Below are 18,674 nucleotides of genomic sequence, written 5' to 3' on the forward strand. Positions count from 1 at the left end.
CCATCTCTGGCATTTCCGCCTGCCTAACCCTGCTCCTGACCCCCCCCCCAGCCAGCAGAAAGACTGCCTGGTGGGAGACAGACTTTCACCCCAGATCTAGGCCCCAATCTGACCATACCTGATGAAGAAGTCCCAAAATATATGGATCCTTACCAGAGGCCAGGGTACTGGAGTCTTAGGAGGCCAGAAGACTCAGGTAGAAGTCTCAGTTTGGGGAAAAGGGTAGCTGTTGGGCTCCCCTCACCATGCTGAATGACTGACCCAGCTCAGGCAGGGCTTTCTGCAACCAGATCTGATCCCTCCTGCATGTGCTCCTCCTCCAGCTGCTGAACCAAGTCAGTAGGGTGGGGGGGGAGGGGGGGGGAGTTGGGGGTCAGTAAAGCACTGCTGCAGGGGTCCTTTCAACCATCAGGAAAAGCAAGAGATTTCTAGGGGTCAAACTGGAGACTGTATTTTTTTTTTCCAAGTGCTAGGGATTGAACCAAGGACCTTGTGCATGCAAGACAAGCACTCTACCAACTGAGCTACATCCCCAGCTCCCTCATTCCTTTTCTTCTTCTTTTTTTTAGTTGTTGATGGACCTTTATTGTATTCATTTATTTATATGCAATGCTGAGAATCGAACCCAGTGCCTCGCACATGCGATGCAAGTGCTCTACCACTGAGCCACAACCCCCAGCCCCAGCCCCAGCCCTTTTCATTCTTTAATCAGAGTCGTGCTAAACTGCCCAGGCTGATCTTAAACATGTTATCTTCCTGTCTCAGCTTCTTTTAGTAGTTGGGATTGCAGGTATGCATCACCCGCGCTCAGCTGGATCCAGCATCCTTTAAATCTTCCCTCTCTTTTCCTTATTCTGGTGGGAGGAAACTGAGTCCCAGGTCAAGTTTAAAGAGAAAAGATGGTAGGAACAGGATTCTCAGGGTTGGACAAGCATGAGCACCTCTGGTCACTGAGTTCAGCCCCCTCCCTTTTTTAGTTAAACACGGACTTGCGGGAGTTTGGGCTTGAAAGGACAGACTAGAAGGGACAGACTAGAAGGCACATTCTCCACTCCCCCCTGCAGGTACCTCTGGGTCTGTGGAACCTGGCGCACGGTTCTTCCCCCAAAGCTGCCAGGACAGCCAGGCTGGGGGCAGTGCCAGACCGGCAGCAGCCGCGCAGTGGAGCAATCATTCTGGGAGGTGTCCAAAGCTGGCCCAATTTCTCTGAGGCGGAGCAGAGGAGCCTGAATGGGAGGTTCCCATAAGGGACACAGAGGACCTGATCCGCTATTCCTCCGCCAGGAGGTCCCCCAGGGCTACACTGGTAAGGTCTGAGCTGGGGTGAACACCGCTGTGGCGATCTGGGCCATTCTGGGCATCCGGACCAGCTTCTCCTCGCTGCTTCCTCGGTTAGTCTGTCCGGCCCCAAGACACCTGTCACTGCTCCCGTGGTATGCTCAAACTGGGGGCTGGAAGGCGGGCTACGGCCTACCTCCGGCCGCGCTCTGGAGCGCAGCTTAGGGGCCGGCGCACCGGGGACCGCCCCCTAGGGCTGCTGCGCGCGGGGGCGGGGGCAGGGGGCTGCGCGGGGCGGGGCAGGCCAGCGCTTGGGCCCCCCTCCCCCGGCCCCCCCCTGACGTCAGCCCCCGGCAGTCGCAAGCTCCTCACTTGGCTCTCGTCCTCCGGCCGGGAAGCATGGATCTACCCGGACTCCTCTGCGCCTTCTTGCTGGTCGTCTGCTGCTGCTGTCGCCGCGCCACTGGTGAGTGAGTTGGCTGGGGGACCCGTGCCCCGCAGCGCCCGGGCCGAGGGTCTTCAGGGGGAGCGTGCGGGAGAGCAGAGCCCGGAGCGCGGCGGCGCCGGGGATTTGAGCCCCAGTGCCCGAGTGCCGGGCTCCCTGGCGCCTTGCGCGCGTGCAACTATTCTTTGCATCCAGTTTGCAGTCTGGATTCTAGAGTATCCGGGATCAGGACTGGGAAGACCGGGTGGAGGCTGCTGCCGCGCCAGAGAAAGGGTGGAGTCGAGGCTCTTGGAGAGTTTTTCCGCAGGTGCCCACTCTGGGGACCGGCTTTTGGAGCCGGGATGGGAGGCGCAACCAGCGCGCATCCCCAACCCCTGAATCCGGCGTCCGCCTGTTGCTGGAAAAGGCAGCTTTTCTAGCTGGAGGGGTGCGCCGACCCCTCCCCCTCCGTCCTGGGCCTAGCGCCAGGCTGGAGGTGAGCAAGAGGAGGAGGAACGGCTGCTCCCGCCGGGCTGGGCGTTGGCACGGGCTATAGGCAGTGTGGGTCGCCTCGCGACTCCTCGGTGACCGGCATAGATGGTAGATACGAGGGATGGAGCATTTCTAGAGTGGAAGCACCAGTGGACTTAATTTAAGGACTACATTCTGGTGGGAAAAGCGCCCAAGCACCTGGGAGCTTTTCTCTGGAACCGCCTAGTAGCTGGGCCCTCCCGGGGTCCATGCTGCCCTTGTATGGCCCGCAGCGGTATCGCGTGTTACTCTTGGCTCCTACCCTGATCCCAGCCGCTATCCGCCCGGGGAAGGGTTGGACTGGGCATTACCCACTTGGCTGGCCTCATGCCCAGTGCCAGCCATATCCCTGGAGTATTCCAGTCTACTGCCTCCTAGGCTGACCTTATTTCTGGGGAAAGGGCTAAATAGGGCTCCATAGCTGCAGTGGGTCCCGCAGCACCCTGCCCTGCTCTTCTGGCTCTGGGGAAAAAGAGTCAAGAATCGGAGGCTTCTGCTCTGGGTTGAGGACCATTGCACTGGCCCTCTCTGCCTGGGAGCCAGATCAAGGCAGGCATCCTAGGGTCCGGCCAGATGGTGTCAAGTGACATAACTTCCTCACAGGATTGGGAGCACCACTAATGCCACTAATGTCACTCTTGCCCACTCCCTGACCCTTGTCCTGACCCCTGGGGGACTCTGACCCCTCCATACTCACCAGATTCCCAGGACGAGATCCCCTGAGTGTATGTGGAATGTTCATTGCCGTACTGCTTAGGGAGCATGAGATCAGAGTGTGGCCAGATTGGCTCATTAGGTCTTCTTGGGGGTTTAGGGAGGAGACTTGGGGGGGGGTAGGCAGAGGGTAGAATAGTGACGTCTGCCCTGGGGATGGGGACACAAAGGGGCCTGTGTGCCCCAGCCTGGCACATGCCTTGCATTCCCACACTCTGAGCTCACTCAGAGAGCAGGGGAGGAGACCTAGGAGGAAAGGAACCTTCCTCTTGGCCCAGAGCCTATTCATGTTGCCCCTCTTCCCCTCTGCCATCCTCATTTGGGAAGTGCCCCATGTTCAGTCTTCGCTCTGAGGACCAGGATCCCCCTGCAGTAGGAGAGGGGCAAGGTGAGTTGGGGGCAGGCAGGGTGAGGTTGAGGGTTAGGAATGGACAGGGCCTTCTTCGGGCCCTCCTGAGTGGCAGGAGAACAGCTGCAGGGAGTAGTGTGAAGGGATGGGGAGCAGCTGGAGCTGACACAGCTGCTGGGGTACACCCCTTCCTCCCTCCAGGTGTGCCTGGAGAGGCGGAGCAGCCCACACCAGAGATGGTGGAGGTGGAAGTGGGCAACACGGCCCTTCTGAGGTGTGGCCCTTCGCACTCCCTGAGCAACCTCAGCCATGTGGACTGGTTTTCTGTGAGTTCCTGAGCTCTTAGGGGCAGTGGGAGGTGGGAAGCTCTGCCCCCCATGTAGACCCAGGACCCTTACCTCTCTGTCCCATCCCCTCAGGTCTACAAGGAGAAGCCCACACTCATCTTCCGTGTGCGCCAGGGCCAGGGTCAGAGTGAGCCTGGGGAGTACCAGCACCGCCTCAGCCTCCAGGGCCCAGGGGCTCTGGCTCTGACTCAGGTCATGCCCCATGATGAGCGCATCTTCCTGTGTCAGAGTAAGCGTCCTTGGTTCCAGGAGCACCGCATTCAGCTCCGTGTTTTCAGTGAGTGCCCCTCCCTTCCTGCCTTCACGTCAGTATGGATCATGGGAAGCGGGCTCCAGTGCTCCTGCTGATTTTCCTCCCCTTGTAGAAGCTCCAGAGGAGCCAACCATCCAGACCAGTGCCCTGGGCATCTCTGTGAACAGCAAGGAGCCTGAGGAGGTGAGATATGCTGGGCTGACCAAGTATAAGCAGGAGCTAAGGTGGGCCTTGGCGGGGTGTCAGGCAGGGAGACTCATACCCTCTCCTTCTTAGGTCGCCACCTGTATAGGGAGGAATGGGTACCCCATTCCTCAAGTCATTTGGTACAAGAATCGTCTGCCCCTGATGGAGGAGAAAAATCGTGAGTACCCTTCTTGCCTGTGGTACCACACAGGGACTAACTAACCACTTAATTTTGCTTTTACTAAAAAAAGAAAAAAAAATATGACTTAGGAGCTAAAGCAGAAGGATCACAAATTTGAGGTTAGCTTGGGCAACTTAGGAAGACTCTGACTCAAAAATAAAAATTAAGTAAAAAGGGCTAGGAGTATAGCTCAGTGATAGAGTGGCCCTGGTTTCAATCCCCAGAACTGGAAAAAGTAAAAAATAAATCAACAAGTGATTTTTTTTTTTTTTTTGGTACCAGGGTTTGAACTAAGGGTCACTCAACCACTGAGCCACATCCCCAGCCCTTTTTTGTATTTTAGAGACAGGGTCTCACTGAGTTGAACTCATGATCCTCCCACCTCAGCCTCCCGAGCTGCTGGGATTACAGGCATGTGCCAGTGCACCCGGCAACAAGTGATGTTTGGAAATATTTTGATAAAGGATATCACCGGCCCCCCCGCCACCCCTGTGCTGGGGTTGAACCTAGGGTGTTGTACCTGCTAGTAGGCAAGTGCTCTACCACTGAGTTAGAGCCCCAGTTCCAAGAATTTGAATTGCACAGAAAAGTTAGACGTTCCTCTGATTTACTATCAGAAGTAACCTCTGCTGTCAGTTCTTTCAGGCCCATTTCTGTATATTTATTCACACACACAAATATCTCTAGAAGTATGTAGGCATTTTATTATTTAAATCAGTGGTCTCTAACCAGGATTGACTTTTGCACCCCACCAGGGGATATTTGGCAGTGTCTGGTGGTAGTTTTGGTTATCAAAAGTATAGGGGGTGCTATTGGCATCTGGTGAGTAGAGGTGGGATGCTGCTACACTTGGTATGGTGCAAAGGATGCCCCACCACAAAGACTCACTTTTAGCCTGAAACATCATTAGTGTCAGGTTGGCAAACCCTGAGAACTATTAAAGTGTGGTATGCATTGCTACAGTTTCTTTTATTTATTTTTAAATACACTTTTTTCATCGTTGATGAACCTTTATTTTATTCATTTATTTGTATGTGGTGCTGAGAATTGAACCCAGTGCCTCACACGTGCTAGGCAAGTAGTCTACCACTGAGCCACAACCCCAGCCCTAGACAGTTTCTTTTGTGTAATCTTTGTAGCTCAGTCTGTGTAGATGTACTTGTTGTGCCTGCTGCAGAGTTTTAGACTCTGCTGTTCCTGCTTGATGAGTCTAGCATGTCTCATTTTTCTAATCATCTTGGGTAATTTGTTTTGTTTTTGGCCCTTGGGGTGAAGCTAGACCCTTGTGTGTATGCTAAGCATATGCTCTACCACGGACTGCACTCCCAGGCACCTCATATACGTTGCTGCAGCAATACTGGCATACATCTTTGTATATATGCTGTTGTGTGAATGTTTTTCTAGGGTAGATACTGCACAGTAAAAGTGCTGGGTTGAAAAGTTGCCAGGTTGCATTTGACCCTGGCCACTTGACAGAGGCAGGGCTATTTATTTATTTATTTATTTTGAGATGGTGTCTTGCTAACTTGCTGAACCTGGCCTCAAACTGCTGTTCCTCCTGCCTGTCTCAGCCTCCTGAGTAGCTGGGATTACAGGTGTGTGCCACCCATGCCCAGCTGGCAGGGGTCTTTAGATGCTCCCCTGCCAACATGGTGGGAACTACAGGGTGGGGCTGGGGCCAGACCCTGCTCCCCTTCCTCCCTGCCCAGGTGTCCACATTCAGTCCTCGCAGATCGTGGAGTCAAGTGGCTTATACACCTTGAAGAGTGTTCTGAAGGTACAGCTGGTTAAGGAAGACAAAGATGCCCAATTTTATTGTGAGCTCAGTTACCGACTGCCCAGTGGGAACCACATGAAGGAATCTAGGGAAGTCACTGTCCCCGTTTTCTGTGAGTACTGACCTGTCCATCTGTTCACTGAAGTGGGCCTGGTGGAAATTCCTGCCAACCTGTTCCCATTCAGCCCAGGGCACCTCTTGGGCTGAGAACAACTCCCTTTGCCTACACAGACCCAGCGGAAAAAGTGTGGTTGGAAGTGGAGCCTGCGGGAATGCTGAAGGAAGGGGATCGTGTGGAAATCAGATGTTTGGCGGATGGCAACCCCACACCTCCCTTTAGCATCCACAAGCAGGTGTGAGGGCTTGGTGTTGGCTGCAGAGTGGGTGCAGGCAGATACAGATAGAGTGGTTGGGCGGTGCCGCTCACTGCTTCTTCCTCTCCCAGAATCCCAGCACCAGGGAGATGGAGGAAGAAAGATCCACTGACAATGGCCTCCTGGTGCTGGAGCCTGCCCAGAAGCAGCACAGCGGGCTCTACGAATGCCAGGGTCTGGACTTAGAAACCACGATACCACTGTTGAGTGAACCCCAGGAGCTGCTGGTGAACTGTGAGGGGCTGGGGCCCCCCAGGACAGGGGGGCTGAGCTGGGGCAAGAGGGAACTGGCCCTGCCCTGTCCTGCCCAGGCTGACACTCTTGCTGTGCCCCCAGATGTGTCTGATGTTGACGTGAGTCCCGCAGCCCCTGCGGGCCAAGAAGGCAGTAGCCTTACACTGACCTGCAAGGCAGAGAGTAACCAGGCCCTCGAGTTCCAGTGGCTGAGAGAAAAGGTATCCAGGTGGATCTGGGGCTGTGGGCAACAGCTTATTCTTTCTGAGACCTTCTGAACGACCTCTCCCCCAGACAGGCCAAGTGCTGGAAAAGGGGCCTGTACTTCACTTTGACCATCTGAAACGGGAGATAGGAGGAGGCTACCGCTGTGTGGCATCTGTGCCCAGCGTACCTGGCCTGAACCGCACACAGCTAGTCAATGTGGCCATTTTTGGTGAGGCCCTTTGGGCAGAGACCAAATCACCCCAAGTCAGGTGGTTTTGAGCTCTTTGGAGCTAGAAAGCCACTGCTGCCCTGGGAGCTCTGGTGGGGAAGGGGAGGCAAGCTTGCTGAGTTTGCTGCCACACCCTCTCCTACCTCCCCAAGGTCCCCCATGGATGGCATCAAAGAAGAGGAAGGTGTGGGTGAAAGAGAATACAATGCTTAATCTGTCTTGTGAAGCATCAGGACATCCTCGGCCCACCATCTCCTGGAACATCAATGGCACTGTAAGCAGGCCTGGGGCCTCTTCCTCCACGCTTATTAATCCCTGCCCAGGCCTTGCAGCCATAACCGGAGATCCTTCCACCCACTGAACTGCCTCCTTCTTCACAGGCAAGTGAAGAATACCAAGATTCACAGAGGGTGCTGAGCACTCTCAATGTCCTTGTGACCCCAGAGCTGTTGGAGAGGGGCGCGGAATGTACAGCTTCCAACTCCCTGGGCAGAAACAGCACCATCATCATCCTGGAGCTGGGTGAGGGGCCATATCCCTGCAGAGGATGGCAGGGGCATGCCCAGGCACGGGCACTAACGTGAGCTTCTCCTAACTCCCTCCCTCTGCCTCCCAGTCAGTTTAACTACCCTCACACCAGACTCCAGCAAAACAGCTGGCCTCAGCACCTCCACTGCCAGTCCTCATGCCAGAGCCAACAGCACCTCCACAGGTAAGCGGGCCTGGCAAGAGAACAGGGCTGTGCCAGGGCACCCTTTCTGCCCTGTCCCCATAGTGGTGAGCAATGTTGAGACAGGTGAGTGGCGGCCCATCTTCTGCCTGCTCTGGGCTGGGTGGGGCAGCAATGGCAATGTGTCAGCCTGGGGCCAGGAGTGACTAGGAGTGGCTTTATGTGACAGAGAAAAAGCTGCCGGAGCAGGAGAGCAAGGGCGTGGTCATTGTGGCTGTGATCGTGTGTATCCTGGTCTTGGCTGTGCTGGGCGCTATCCTCTATTTCCTCTACAAGAAGGGCAAGCTGCTGTGTGGGCGGTCAGGCAAACAAGAGATGTAAGCATGACAGACCCCTGCTACCCTCCCCCTCTCCTGCTGCCCCGCCTGCTGCCTCCTTAGGCACATGTCATCTACCCCAAGGCCCACTTACCCCTTAGAAGCAAGAGTGGGACCCTGGGTTGGGTATGCCCTGCTTTCCTGCCCAGCACCCACCCCCACACCTTCTTTCATTGCCTGCTTCCTTTCTGAGCTGACCCCAGAGCCCCCAAAGAGCCCACCATCTATCCATCCAAGCATCCTTCCTAGCAGCCCCCCCCTTTGCCCCTAAGTTGCCAACCTCTCGCCTCCCTCCTCCCAGCACGCTGCCCCCGTCTCATAAGAGTGAATTTGTAGTTGAAGTTAAGTCAGATAAGCTCCCAGAAGAGATGGGCCTCCTACAGGGCAGCAGCGGTGACAAGAGGGCTCCAGGAGACCAGGTAGGAGGCAGTTCCTATGGCCAGTGTCTGATAAATCTTCAGGGATTGGGGGTGCCAGGGACTAATGGTGCTCGTTTCCGAACACTAACTCTTTCTGCCCTTCTTCCTTCTTGGTTGGAGAAAGGGAGCAGGCCCATCTTGCCTACTAAACACTACTTACAGATGGCAGGGTGAGGCAAGTGGCGGAGAGACCCTGTAGAAAGGCTAAGGGCAAAGCCCTGGTCCCATCACCATCACCTTTCCTGAATAAAGCCTGTGGCTCCTGACAGAAGCGTGAAGTGTGGCCTCCATTTCCCCAGTGCAGAGGCAGAATCAGGGGCTGTCTGTCCTTCCTTGCTCCCCATACCCACCCCAGCTTCTTCCCTCCATGATGCTGCACCAAGTTCATCAGCTTCTGCTTCAATTCCTCCCTCCTTCTTCTTAGTGATCTCACCTTGAACTCTGCTAACTGTCTCCATGTTTCCCTCTCTTCTACCCATTTTTAGGGAGAGAAATACATCGATCTGAGGCATTAGCCATGGAATCACATTGGCTCTCTCCTCACCTGGACAGTTTCTGGCTCCCTGCTCACTCTTTTCCCCAGCCAAAGCCCCTAAAGGGACTACAGAGAAGACCCCTGCTCCAGCACACCTACAGATCCATTCTAGAGGGCTATGGGCTAGGGCCAGAGCCATCCCAAGAAGGACCTCACTTGGCCCTGGAGGCCCCCTTTTAGGGCCCAGTCCACCTCTATCTCCACTTATGCGATGTTCAGAAGAGGCCTCAGTTCCCCACAAGTGACTGAAGTTTCTTGTAGAACATGTTTTCTCCTTAAATATGCTATAGCTATAAATACCTGTCTTCTACCAGCCCCCATCCGAGCTGGTTTTCTGCCTACCCCCGCCAGGCTGGCTTTGGTAATTCATTTGTACCCCTGACATGAGAAGGCCCAGGTGCCTGTTCACTGTCACAGAATGTCACTTTTGCTGGCTCTGGAGAGTACGCTGTAGTATCCGGAAGTAGTGGCAGAGTCGCTGCTATAACTTCCTGCCTGCCGCTTTTGTGACATTTTCTCTTCGGGCACAAATCAGGAACTGGTGTTATTTCCTCAAGAATGTCCTGCAGGGAGAAAGCCGGGTGACATTCCTGTGAAGACATCTGAGCCTGAGCCCCTGCATTTACATGGCTCCCAGTGCCTCAAAGGATCATGTGAGACTGAAAGATGAGATGGAGGGAGAGAGATGAGGTGACCTGTCCTTTATGGGGATTAAGGCTATAGTTATATTATCACCAAATTTCTATAAACTGAGCTAATGGGCCTAGACTCTACAAGGGCCCAATAGGAGAATGGTACTTAGGGATGAAAAAACCAGGGGCCTGGCTAGAGCTTTGGGGGGTATATGAATGTGTGTGAGTGTGTGTGTGTGTGTGTGTGTGTGTGTGTGTGTGTAGTCACATGCATGCTTGCTCATGTGGTTTTCTTGTATGTAAATCTGCAAATTATGTGTGTCTATGTGTGTGTGCATGCGTGCGTGCGTGCGTGCGTGTGTGTGTGTGTTTGAGAGAGAGAAAAATAAAGCTTAATTGTCCTGGAAGCTGTGCAGTGCTTTCTATTCATCATGGGTACCACAGGTACCTGGGGTTTCTCACCTGCACCAAAAAGAACACAGAACCCTTTGCAGCTGCCAGTGGAGACCAGGGTTTCTTCTGGTTCCAGTTCTGCCCCAGAGAGGCTAGCCCCGCCATCTCTCAGCAGCATGTGGGGCCTGGCAGACTGCTGGCCAGGGGCTGTATCTGATTCTGGGTGCTGCCCTCAGTATCTGGTCATATATTACCTCCCAAATGAGCAAGAACTTGAGTCTGCTACAACAAAAGAAACTTTATTTAAAAATACTTCTTTTACAGACATGGGTGCTTGAAAAGCTCTTTAGTTAACTGTGTATGGAGAAAAAAAATTAATAAATAACATTAGTATAACAGACCTCTAAACATTAATACATTGGCAAAACAATGGACTTAAAATGAAAATGAATCTTAAAGCTCTGCTATTCTCTGTAAGAATATTTACCTTCTGTTTTTTCTTGTTCTTTACAGGTGAGGATGATTAAATACTGCTAATATATATTTTTTTATATTAATGACAGACACATTTTTAAAATAGTCCACAAAAATCTTACCTAAGTGTCTGTTTTGTTTTCTTAACACTGATATACAAATTGGGACTCTTCATTCTAGAGAAAACATCAAGTTCTCTCCAGCCCCACCCAGGTCAAGAATTTCAAAATCTTGAATAAGGAGGATTTTATAAAGAATTGTTTCTATCTCCCAATTCTTTATTAGTTAAAGGCAGGGAAGAACTGAGGAAACGATAAGTAAAATGTCACTATATAGAAAACTTCCTCCTGCTGAAACCTATTACGATAATAATACCGACAGGCTTCTGGTACACATTCCTTGCTGCCCTTCTCTGGGGAAAAGCAGACCTTGTAGAGGGCACTAGCTACTTAATGCTTTTAAGTTTAAAGACTTCAAATGAAAGGAAATCCAAGTCTGAGGAAGAAGCAGGAGGTCTAGGCTGGCTCAGGATCCAGCAAAAAAGAAAAAAAAAAAAAAAAAAAAAAAAAAACTGCCTCCCCTTTTCAGGAGAGTCCACCTATACTTCTCCATATGCAACAGGGTCATTGATATGATCAGGGGGCTGGGGCACTTGGAATGGTCCAGAGTATATCTGGAAATTGTGGAACATTTTGTCTCCTGCAAGAGACAAAGCATTCAATCTGATAACTAAGCTGCTGATTGGAACCAAACAAATGATCCCAAGTACAATGCTGCTCTCTTCCAAAAAAGCCTCATGATAGAGCAAAGGGACCACAGGCATACTAGTCTCTTGTGTGCCACATCTCCAGCCAGAGAGACTCTTCCTATTCCCTGGACTCTAGGGCTAAGGATACTCAAGGTAGAGGAGCTCAGACTCGGGCATTTCCATATTAAGTCCTAAAATGCAGCCTTGGATACAGTGCTGCCTTAGAAAGGCACAAAACGTTTGGCTTTTTTTTTTTTTTTTTTTCAGTGTGCTAAAAATTGTTTTGAATAAAGGAAAAAGATATATAAGGTTAAAAATCCCAAGTAACCACAGCCAGAAAGCAGATGTAGGAGGTACCTCATAGCTGCCATGCCCTGCCACATGTTTCAGCAGGAAGTTGGGCTTGTCATTCAAGGCCAAGACACTAAAACAGTACTGAGCAGGGTAGGTCAGGAGCCATCTCCTCTCCACAGGCATTGCACTATAGGCTCGTTCACCCCAACAACAGGACAGGAGAGAGAGAGGCCATGGGAGAGAACACATGGTTTACAGACTCAAGTAGTTCTCTGCCTCTTCAGTTTCAAGACAGCCATAAGCATGGCTACCCTCACCCACCATGGGGTCAGAGGTAGGCAGGAAGGAAGAAGTGAAACAGGCACCCAGCACTCCCACTTCAGGGCCTGTGCAGGGAGGCAGTGCAAAGCCTGAGGAGCTGCTTGCAGAAGTGCTGAGCAATCATCTTCTCTGGCCTTCCATCGGGTTCAGGGTAGGAAAAAAACCTGTGCAAGGCAATGTGGAGGGTTGCCGCTCACATTCTCTTTTGGGACTGAATCAGGATTACAAAGCCAGGTGATCAGAACTCTGCTGATTTGTTCAGCTGCCAGATCAGGAGATCTGAGGCTGGCTTCCAGCCTTGACTCTGTAAAACACAGGGAGTGGTCAGCCACATTTTTCTCAAACACTATACTAGGGAAAGGGGCGGCAAGATCTCCAAACAGCTGTTAGTCTGTTAGTCAACAGCTGGCCCTTCTGCCTGGGGGCTTTCCATTTGACGCTGAATGAATGTGCAGGGTCTGCTCTCTCCATCCCTATTTCTCCATCTCTTCCTCTTTTACTACTTTCTGGAACCAAGGAATACTGATTCTTCTTCCCTTTGGAACAACCCAGATTTCCTGGGACACTGTGAAGGCACATGGCACTACTGTCCCTCTAATCCTTAATTTAGGAGCCTAGACTAGACTATCAAACACAAAATCTGGTGACCTACCCTTCCATGTGCCTTGATGTATGTCTTTGGATTATTAGGTTACTTCTGTGTATATCAAATGACTCTGGTAGTTTAAAAAAGTTATAAGCAAGGCATATAAAATGCCTTACAATGCAAAACAGGCTCAGGATGGGAAAAACAACAGATCCAGGCAAGGTGAAGCAAAGTTTAAAAAAAAAAAAAAAAAAAAAAAGCTTTAATATAAAGGAAAACAACTGGACAGGGAAATACATCCTATCTAAGGAGCTTGCAGTAGAAGCTCTATACTACACTGGAATCTCTATATCCTGGAAACATCCCAACTCTCACCCATTTTTACTGGCTCCAGCAAAGCAGTTTCTGAGGTGCCTAGGAACAACACTGTAGAGCTCCCTCACACAGGACAACAAGGAAGAGGAGAAGAGGAGATGCAAGATAGCCAGGAGCTCACAGGATGGATAGATACTCAACACTAAAACCTGAAGAGTCCACAAACTCAAGGGTAGTAGCTAAGTGGAATCGTGATCTGTTCTCAGTGACATGAAAGAAGGCTGAAGACCTGAGGTTGAAGGGTGGCTAAGAAATGCCACCTAGGAACAGACTAGCATGCCCTCAAGAGGGAGGAAAAAAATCTTGGATGCCAAGACTCATAAGAAGAAGAAGAGTAAGAAATAAAGAAGAAACAAAGACAGTGAGCAGAATTAAAGTGATTCTAAGGATTTGCTCGATGACCCAGACACCTTCTGATGCCTGTCTTCCCACTCTCAAAAAAGCAGGACAACAGCAGCTTTACCACTGGAGTAGAAGTCCCTAGCTCTGCTGCTGCTGCCATTTGCCACACTTTCCTGTTCTTCCTGAAGGCCAAATGGTCAAGGATGGACATCTGATCAACATGCTGGGCTGAGTTTATTCTTTCTTAAGAATATGAACTAAGAGGAACTGGGAATCTGTTCGTGGTTGTGGTGATCCCTAGAGCTGGAGGGTCACATGGACTTGAGGACTGGGGTGCCTATTTGGAGGCTATCCATGCAAACAGGCTATGAAGCAGGAGGGACCATGCAAGAATCAACTGTACTTCCTATCCTGGGTTCCATAAAAATATTCTGCATCCTTATCACTGACTTCCTCCTTTCTTTACCTGGAATATTTCTTGTATCCAAAGGATCCGTAACCAGGAAAGTTAAAATACAATCTCAACCTGGTTCCACCATCTGCCCTCCTTCATGAATTAAGTGGTTATGTGCATTTCCTAAAGAAAGATTGCTAATGTAGACTAAGATCAAAGTTGTAATAGAAATGTTTTAGGTGAAGTTAGAATACTTTAGATTGAATTTTGAAGTGTTAGGGTTTAGGAGAATAATAAGGTGTTGATACTAAGCTCTGACATCTCTGTGGTTCCCTGCTCTGAAGGAAAGGCTGATACAGAGCACTGAGTCCAGTCTGTACTACTGACTGGCTCTCAGAAGACCACACAATCCACTGAAAATCAGGATCCAAAGACAGATGCCTCCTACCTCCACCCCTTCAATGACATGGAATTAGCTGCAAAGGCCGCTGAAGGATTGGAAAACAAATCCCCAGTAGTAAGGGATGGTAAAAGGTAACAGAAGGCTAAAAGAGAAACCTTCGCAAGAATGGGGATTAGGGACACAAGCAGCTCAGTAAAAAGATCAAAGAAGGCACTAGATTGAAAAGGGGCTGTGGGCAGATCCTTTGCTTAAACATTTAATGCCCTACTATACAACTCTAAGCCAACATACCTCTTAAGCCAAATAGATTCCACTGAAAGACATAACAAAGGTGGGTATACATGAAACTCAGACCAAGGAATCTCCTCAATATTATAAAAGCTATAGGAAAACAACAGGGATTTCAGGGGAAAGTCTTAGACTGATTTTAACCAGCACAGATCTTTAAGAATAGTTGTCTGCATAAAAGCTGTGAATAAAATTGTACAATCTTATTTGGAGGAGATATTTTAGGATCAAATTCAAGTGCTAGATAGCCTGAAGTACAATCCCTCAACATCAGTAAACTACCATGTAGTGGAAGGGAATAACATATAGCTGACATTCCTGGTGCATGCTAATCACCCAAACATTTGCTGAGTGAACAACTGAACTGCTATAACCAGGGCAGTATTCAGTGGACAATGGTCATTCCAGAGTCAAAAAGACCAACAGCAAAAGCAAAATATAAGGTCAGTAACCTTCTAACTTTCATGACATGAGGTAGGAAAATATTCTGCATTAACACCACTGCTAATCACCTACAAAAAACTCTAGATCTTGTTAAAGGTGTCTTAAAGCTGATCCCTAGTTTGCAAGAAAGTTGTTACAAAAATTAATTTGTAAGTTGCTTTTGGGACCATAAAACACATTTTACTTTTCTATAAAGGAAGTAAATACTTTAAGTATAAAGAATAGCAACCTCCCTCCCCCCCCCCTTTTTTTAATCTACAGAACAGCTAATGATACTAATAGTATCCCACATCTCGGACTCTGGCAATGAGAGTCTGTCTACAAAGAGAAAGAGAACAGAAAAAAAAAAAAGGCAGAATATATAGGGTGGGATTGTGGAGAGAAAGAGAAGACTAGTACAGGAGAATAGCCATGCACAGGTAGAGATCAATATTTAAATAAATATTAACAGATACATGCTGAGATGAGTCTATTATTTAACTAAAGGGAGGTATATTATAGAGTTCACTTAAAACCCTTTCATTTTAGTAGAAGGAACATGGGAGAGGCAGCTGGAAAAGTCCAGTCACAGTACCTGGAAGACCCAGCAATGAGGCAGGCTATGTAAAGCAAGTCAGGAAAACGTGGGGAAAACAGGAAATTAGGTTGAATAGAATGGTTTAATTAATTTGATAAAAAGGAAAACATTAAAGTGGGTCTCCTGACCATATTGACTATATGTAATTAGGAGATCTTGCCAACATGGGAAAACTCAAAAGCCTGAAAGGGCAATTTTAGTTAAATTCAGAGCAAGTGCCAAAGAATTAAAAATTACCATATGAATGGAGGATAAGAAATGGTTAATGGTGACTTATTCAAAAGAAAATGTAAGAAATTCAAGTTTTGAGACTATTTTGAAAACAAGAGCCATGTGAAAACCTTCCTGAAGCTTACCTGGCAATTTCAGGCACAAGCCCACATATGTCCTTACAACATCCAAAGGATAGGTCCTCATGTAATGGTTCAAAGCCTTCAGTGTCTGCAGATACACACCTGACAAACTAAAACTACCCAAGCCAGTCAACAATGCATGTGCTCCACCAGCAACCTAGACACTTTTTTCAGGGCTGACTTGAAGAGCTACACAGGTGCTCAGGAAAATAAAGGATGAAATGACCCTTAGTCTAGCCAGTATGAGCAATAACCTCCACAGAAGATGTGAATACACTGGACAGGCAAAAGAGATGCAGTGACTGCTTGGTTTTCTTGACAGATCTTGACTATGGACAGTAGCTGTAGAGAAAGAAGAATTACACCATGGACAGGCCTGGAAACTGCTGTCTTTTTTTCTAGTTCTTTGTCTAGTCCTTTAATAGTGAAACAAAATGCAAAATGAATGTTGTCAGTTTTTAGAAGAGGATGGTAGACTACTCTTTGCCACTCAGTACCCACTTTCCCTGCCTCCCTCCACCCCAGAGTAGGGCCTCCTGCACCTGCTGGTGGGCTATGCAAATCAATATGAGGTCCTGTACTAGAGTTTGCTCTGCTCCAGAAATATAAATAGTTCAGGGATAAGAGGACAAAAATAAAAGATCTAGAAGTAGCTGGATACCAAGAGAAGCGTTAGTAAAGGTTTCAGTTCCAAAGATGCCAAGAATGGAAAGAAAGCAGGTTTAAGGCGAGCCATTTTTGTCTGAACCTAATGACAAAAGCAAGATTTAGATCCCAAGGAAGGTAATTTATCCAAGAGCAGCCTTGCTTATGACATGGAGGAAGGATACCACCATTAGGGAAGTCAGCAAAAGACTCAGGACAGAGAACTGAACTCAAGGGGCCATAGAGCACTATCCACAGGAACTGAAGAACAGGACTCCCAACTGGACACCTAAGCTTTATGAACTTGCAACTACATAAACTGCCAGCTCTTCCCCATATTGTCTTTGAATAGAGTCATTTTTTGTAATGAATGATGCCTATTTACTATAAAGCATATACCTAAGGGGAAAAAAAAAGGGAAGAGAGGAAAGAGACATTTCATTCCCTAGCCCTAGACACAAGAGAAAACCAAGTCACTGGGCAGCACCAAAGTAGGAAAGATGCTGATTATCAGCAAAACACTGTGCTACCATAGGTGGTATCCCTACTCCTTAAAGGGCAAAGATAAAAGCCATTTTGGAAAATCTAACCTGGCTCATGCTCAAAGGGAGAAATGTAAAACATAATATAAGCTGAAATTAATGCATGAGGAAGAAAAACTGAACAAATAAATCCAAATCCTTACTATCTATTTTGTGCATCTAAATAGCATGTGAATGAAGCTTTCCAAAAACTTTGTGGTATTAGGGCCAGAAAATTATCCTGGAAACAAATGTTCTTCCCTTTCCATTAAGTAGAAAGACTCATGACCTATACCAGGACACACACCTGGCACCAAGGCAACGGACTCCCCCAGACTATTTTCTGGGGAGGACATGGAATGTATTTGAAGGCCTCTATCTCAAATTAGTCATTATGTAATTAAGATAGTTCAAACATTTTATTTTAACAAATTCAATGTTCCTATAGAAATAGTGCTTTGGAGTGACCAGTGTTAGCTCCTAGTGTCAAACAAAACCATAACAACGTAGCAACAGTACTCTCTCTCCCAAACACCATCACATGTAATAAGGAACATCCTATAAAAGCTGCTTAGCCTCAGGAAGGCTGGCCACAGCAAGCCTGCTGACAATGACAGAAAACCAAGGAGGAGGAAAAATAAGCTGATAGGGGAAAGAACAGAGCAAAGGGATAGAACAGAGGAAGGGAATTCTGAAAATATGAGCTATGCACATGATAATCTAAGCCAAAGTGGAGTGTTGAAGTTGTAATACACACTAGAGTTAGGGGTAATACCACAGTAGATAGAAGTCTTTAAAAGATTCCTTCCTGAACCTCTTGTGCCAATTCCCCGCCTGGAATTAACACACACAGCAGGATCATCATAATCACAGGACACATACAACCACAGACAGACAGACAGACACACACACACACACACACACACACACACACAGAGTCACATCCTTAACCCAGAAAAGTCTTATGTCCTCCGTTAGGGTTTACAGCACAATACCTGTTCTACTACTTTCTGGACTGTTCCCCCAGGTAGGCTACCATGTAATAAAAATCCACTCACTCTCCTGGTGGGGACTGAAGGACACCTTCAAATGCACTCTCAAGACCAATATAATAATAAAACACACTAGCTGCTCCATTTTCATTCCACTGCTTTGAAATCTTGGAACCACAGGTGTGATACCTACAGAGAGGGCAGGACCTCATTGTGAAGTCCCCAAAGGAGCCTCTGCCCTCCTAGGTGCTCCTTAAGTAAGAGCCTGGCTCGTGGGTCCTCTGAAGCCGCTGCAGGGAGGGATGTGCTAGGTGGCCACATGGGCAGGGGAAGAAATAGAAACAAATTCCCGGAGGATGTTTTTGGCCATTTCAATGTTGTTGTGGGCAATGACCAAAGCTTTCTGAATGTCCTGATAGGAGTAACCCTGATTCATGAGGTTCTCGATCTCACTGGAGAGCTGAGGTGAGGAGGCAGCAGGAGGTGTGGCGGTAGCACTGCCACCTTGCTGACAGCTACCTGCTTTTCGTTCAGAGTTGATTCTCCGAGGGAATGGTTTAGGGGGCCGCTCAGGAACTTGGGAACCCTCAGTGAAGTCTAGAAGAAATAGGAAAGAAATATTTGCAAACCTGGGGGAAATCCTCATTTAATGGCAGTAATAATAGTAACAACAATATATTAATATCAAGATATTACTGACCCCTGTTAATTAGGGGCATGTACTCCCCTGTCACAAAGCTGGGTTTTAGAGGTTAAAAGGCTCTTGGATCTAGCCACCTCCTTATAGTAAGTGCCACCTTCTAAATA

At 48.7% G+C, this 18,674-nt stretch overlaps 2 protein-coding genes and 1 long non-coding RNA gene across 9 annotated transcripts in view; 1 reads left to right on the forward strand and 2 right to left on the reverse strand.

The window, feature by feature from the left end:
• The window catches only part of LOC125613915, a 5,194-nt gene extending 3,994 nt beyond the window's left edge, over positions 1 to 1,200 (reverse strand). The window contains exons 1-2 of one of the 2 annotated variants that reach the window (XR_007344505.1): positions 1,069 to 1,200; positions 154 to 323 (exon numbers count right to left, since the gene is read on the reverse strand). This is a non-coding gene — a long non-coding RNA (uncharacterized LOC125613915). Of the gene's footprint in view, positions 1 to 153; positions 327 to 1,068 lie in introns of both variants that reach the window. The other variant, XR_007344504.1, reaches the window with a different exon arrangement.
• Positions 1,201 to 1,260: 60 nt separating this feature from the next.
• On the forward strand, positions 1,261 to 10,124 carry Mcam (melanoma cell adhesion molecule). Of its 5 annotated transcripts, none has more exons than XM_015489737.2 (17): positions 1,261 to 1,391; positions 1,677 to 1,744; positions 3,498 to 3,622; positions 3,716 to 3,920; positions 4,009 to 4,079; positions 4,173 to 4,260; positions 5,973 to 6,152; positions 6,272 to 6,393; positions 6,486 to 6,648; positions 6,751 to 6,869; positions 6,943 to 7,084; positions 7,237 to 7,358; positions 7,465 to 7,606; positions 7,701 to 7,796; positions 7,984 to 8,131; positions 8,433 to 8,550; positions 9,036 to 10,124. In XM_015489737.2, exons 2-17 carry the CDS (start codon positions 1,678 to 1,680, stop codon positions 9,063 to 9,065), a joined length of 1,938 nt encoding a protein of 645 aa, XP_015345223.1. In that variant the 5' UTR covers positions 1,261 to 1,391; position 1,677; the 3' UTR covers positions 9,066 to 10,124. The 5 variants fall into 5 exon arrangements, with proteins under 5 accessions (XP_015345223.1, XP_048651712.1, XP_015345224.1 ...); XM_048795755.1 differs by having other exon boundaries at positions 1,288 to 1,306; XM_015489738.2 differs by having other exon boundaries at positions 1,389 to 1,433.
• A 2,658-nt stretch (positions 10,125 to 12,782) lies between these two features.
• Positions 12,783 to 18,674, reverse strand: part of Cbl (Cbl proto-oncogene) — a 69,505-nt gene continuing 63,613 nt past the window's right edge. For both annotated transcript variants that reach the window (XM_015489741.2, XM_048795753.1), the window contains exon 15: positions 12,783 to 18,464. In XM_015489741.2, coding sequence (XP_015345227.2) covers positions 18,175 to 18,464 — 290 coding nt within the window. In that variant the 3' untranslated portion in view covers positions 12,783 to 18,174. The remainder of the gene's footprint in view (positions 18,465 to 18,674) is intronic.

The sequence above is a fragment of the Marmota marmota genome, unplaced genomic scaffold, assembly GCF_001458135.2.
Source record: "Marmota marmota marmota unplaced genomic scaffold, marMar, whole genome shotgun sequence".
In the NCBI taxonomy this organism is placed as follows: domain Eukaryota; kingdom Metazoa; phylum Chordata; class Mammalia; order Rodentia; family Sciuridae; genus Marmota; species Marmota marmota.

What these genes read in the sequence shown, in the direction of transcription:
- Mcam (XM_015489737.2), top strand. Translation starts at nt 1,678, where the DNA reads ATGGATCTACCCGGACTCCTCTGCGCCTTCTTGCTGGTCGTCTGCTGC. An exon ending in CCTTTAGCATCCACAAGCAG is followed by an intron (nt 6,394 to 6,485) that starts GTGTGAGGGCTT and finishes TTCCTCTCCCAG; the next exon opens with AATCCCAGCACCAGGGAGAT. An exon ending in CGGTCAGGCAAACAAGAGAT is followed by an intron (nt 8,132 to 8,432) that starts GTAAGCATGACA and finishes CCCTCCTCCCAG; the next exon opens with CACGCTGCCCCCGTCTCATA.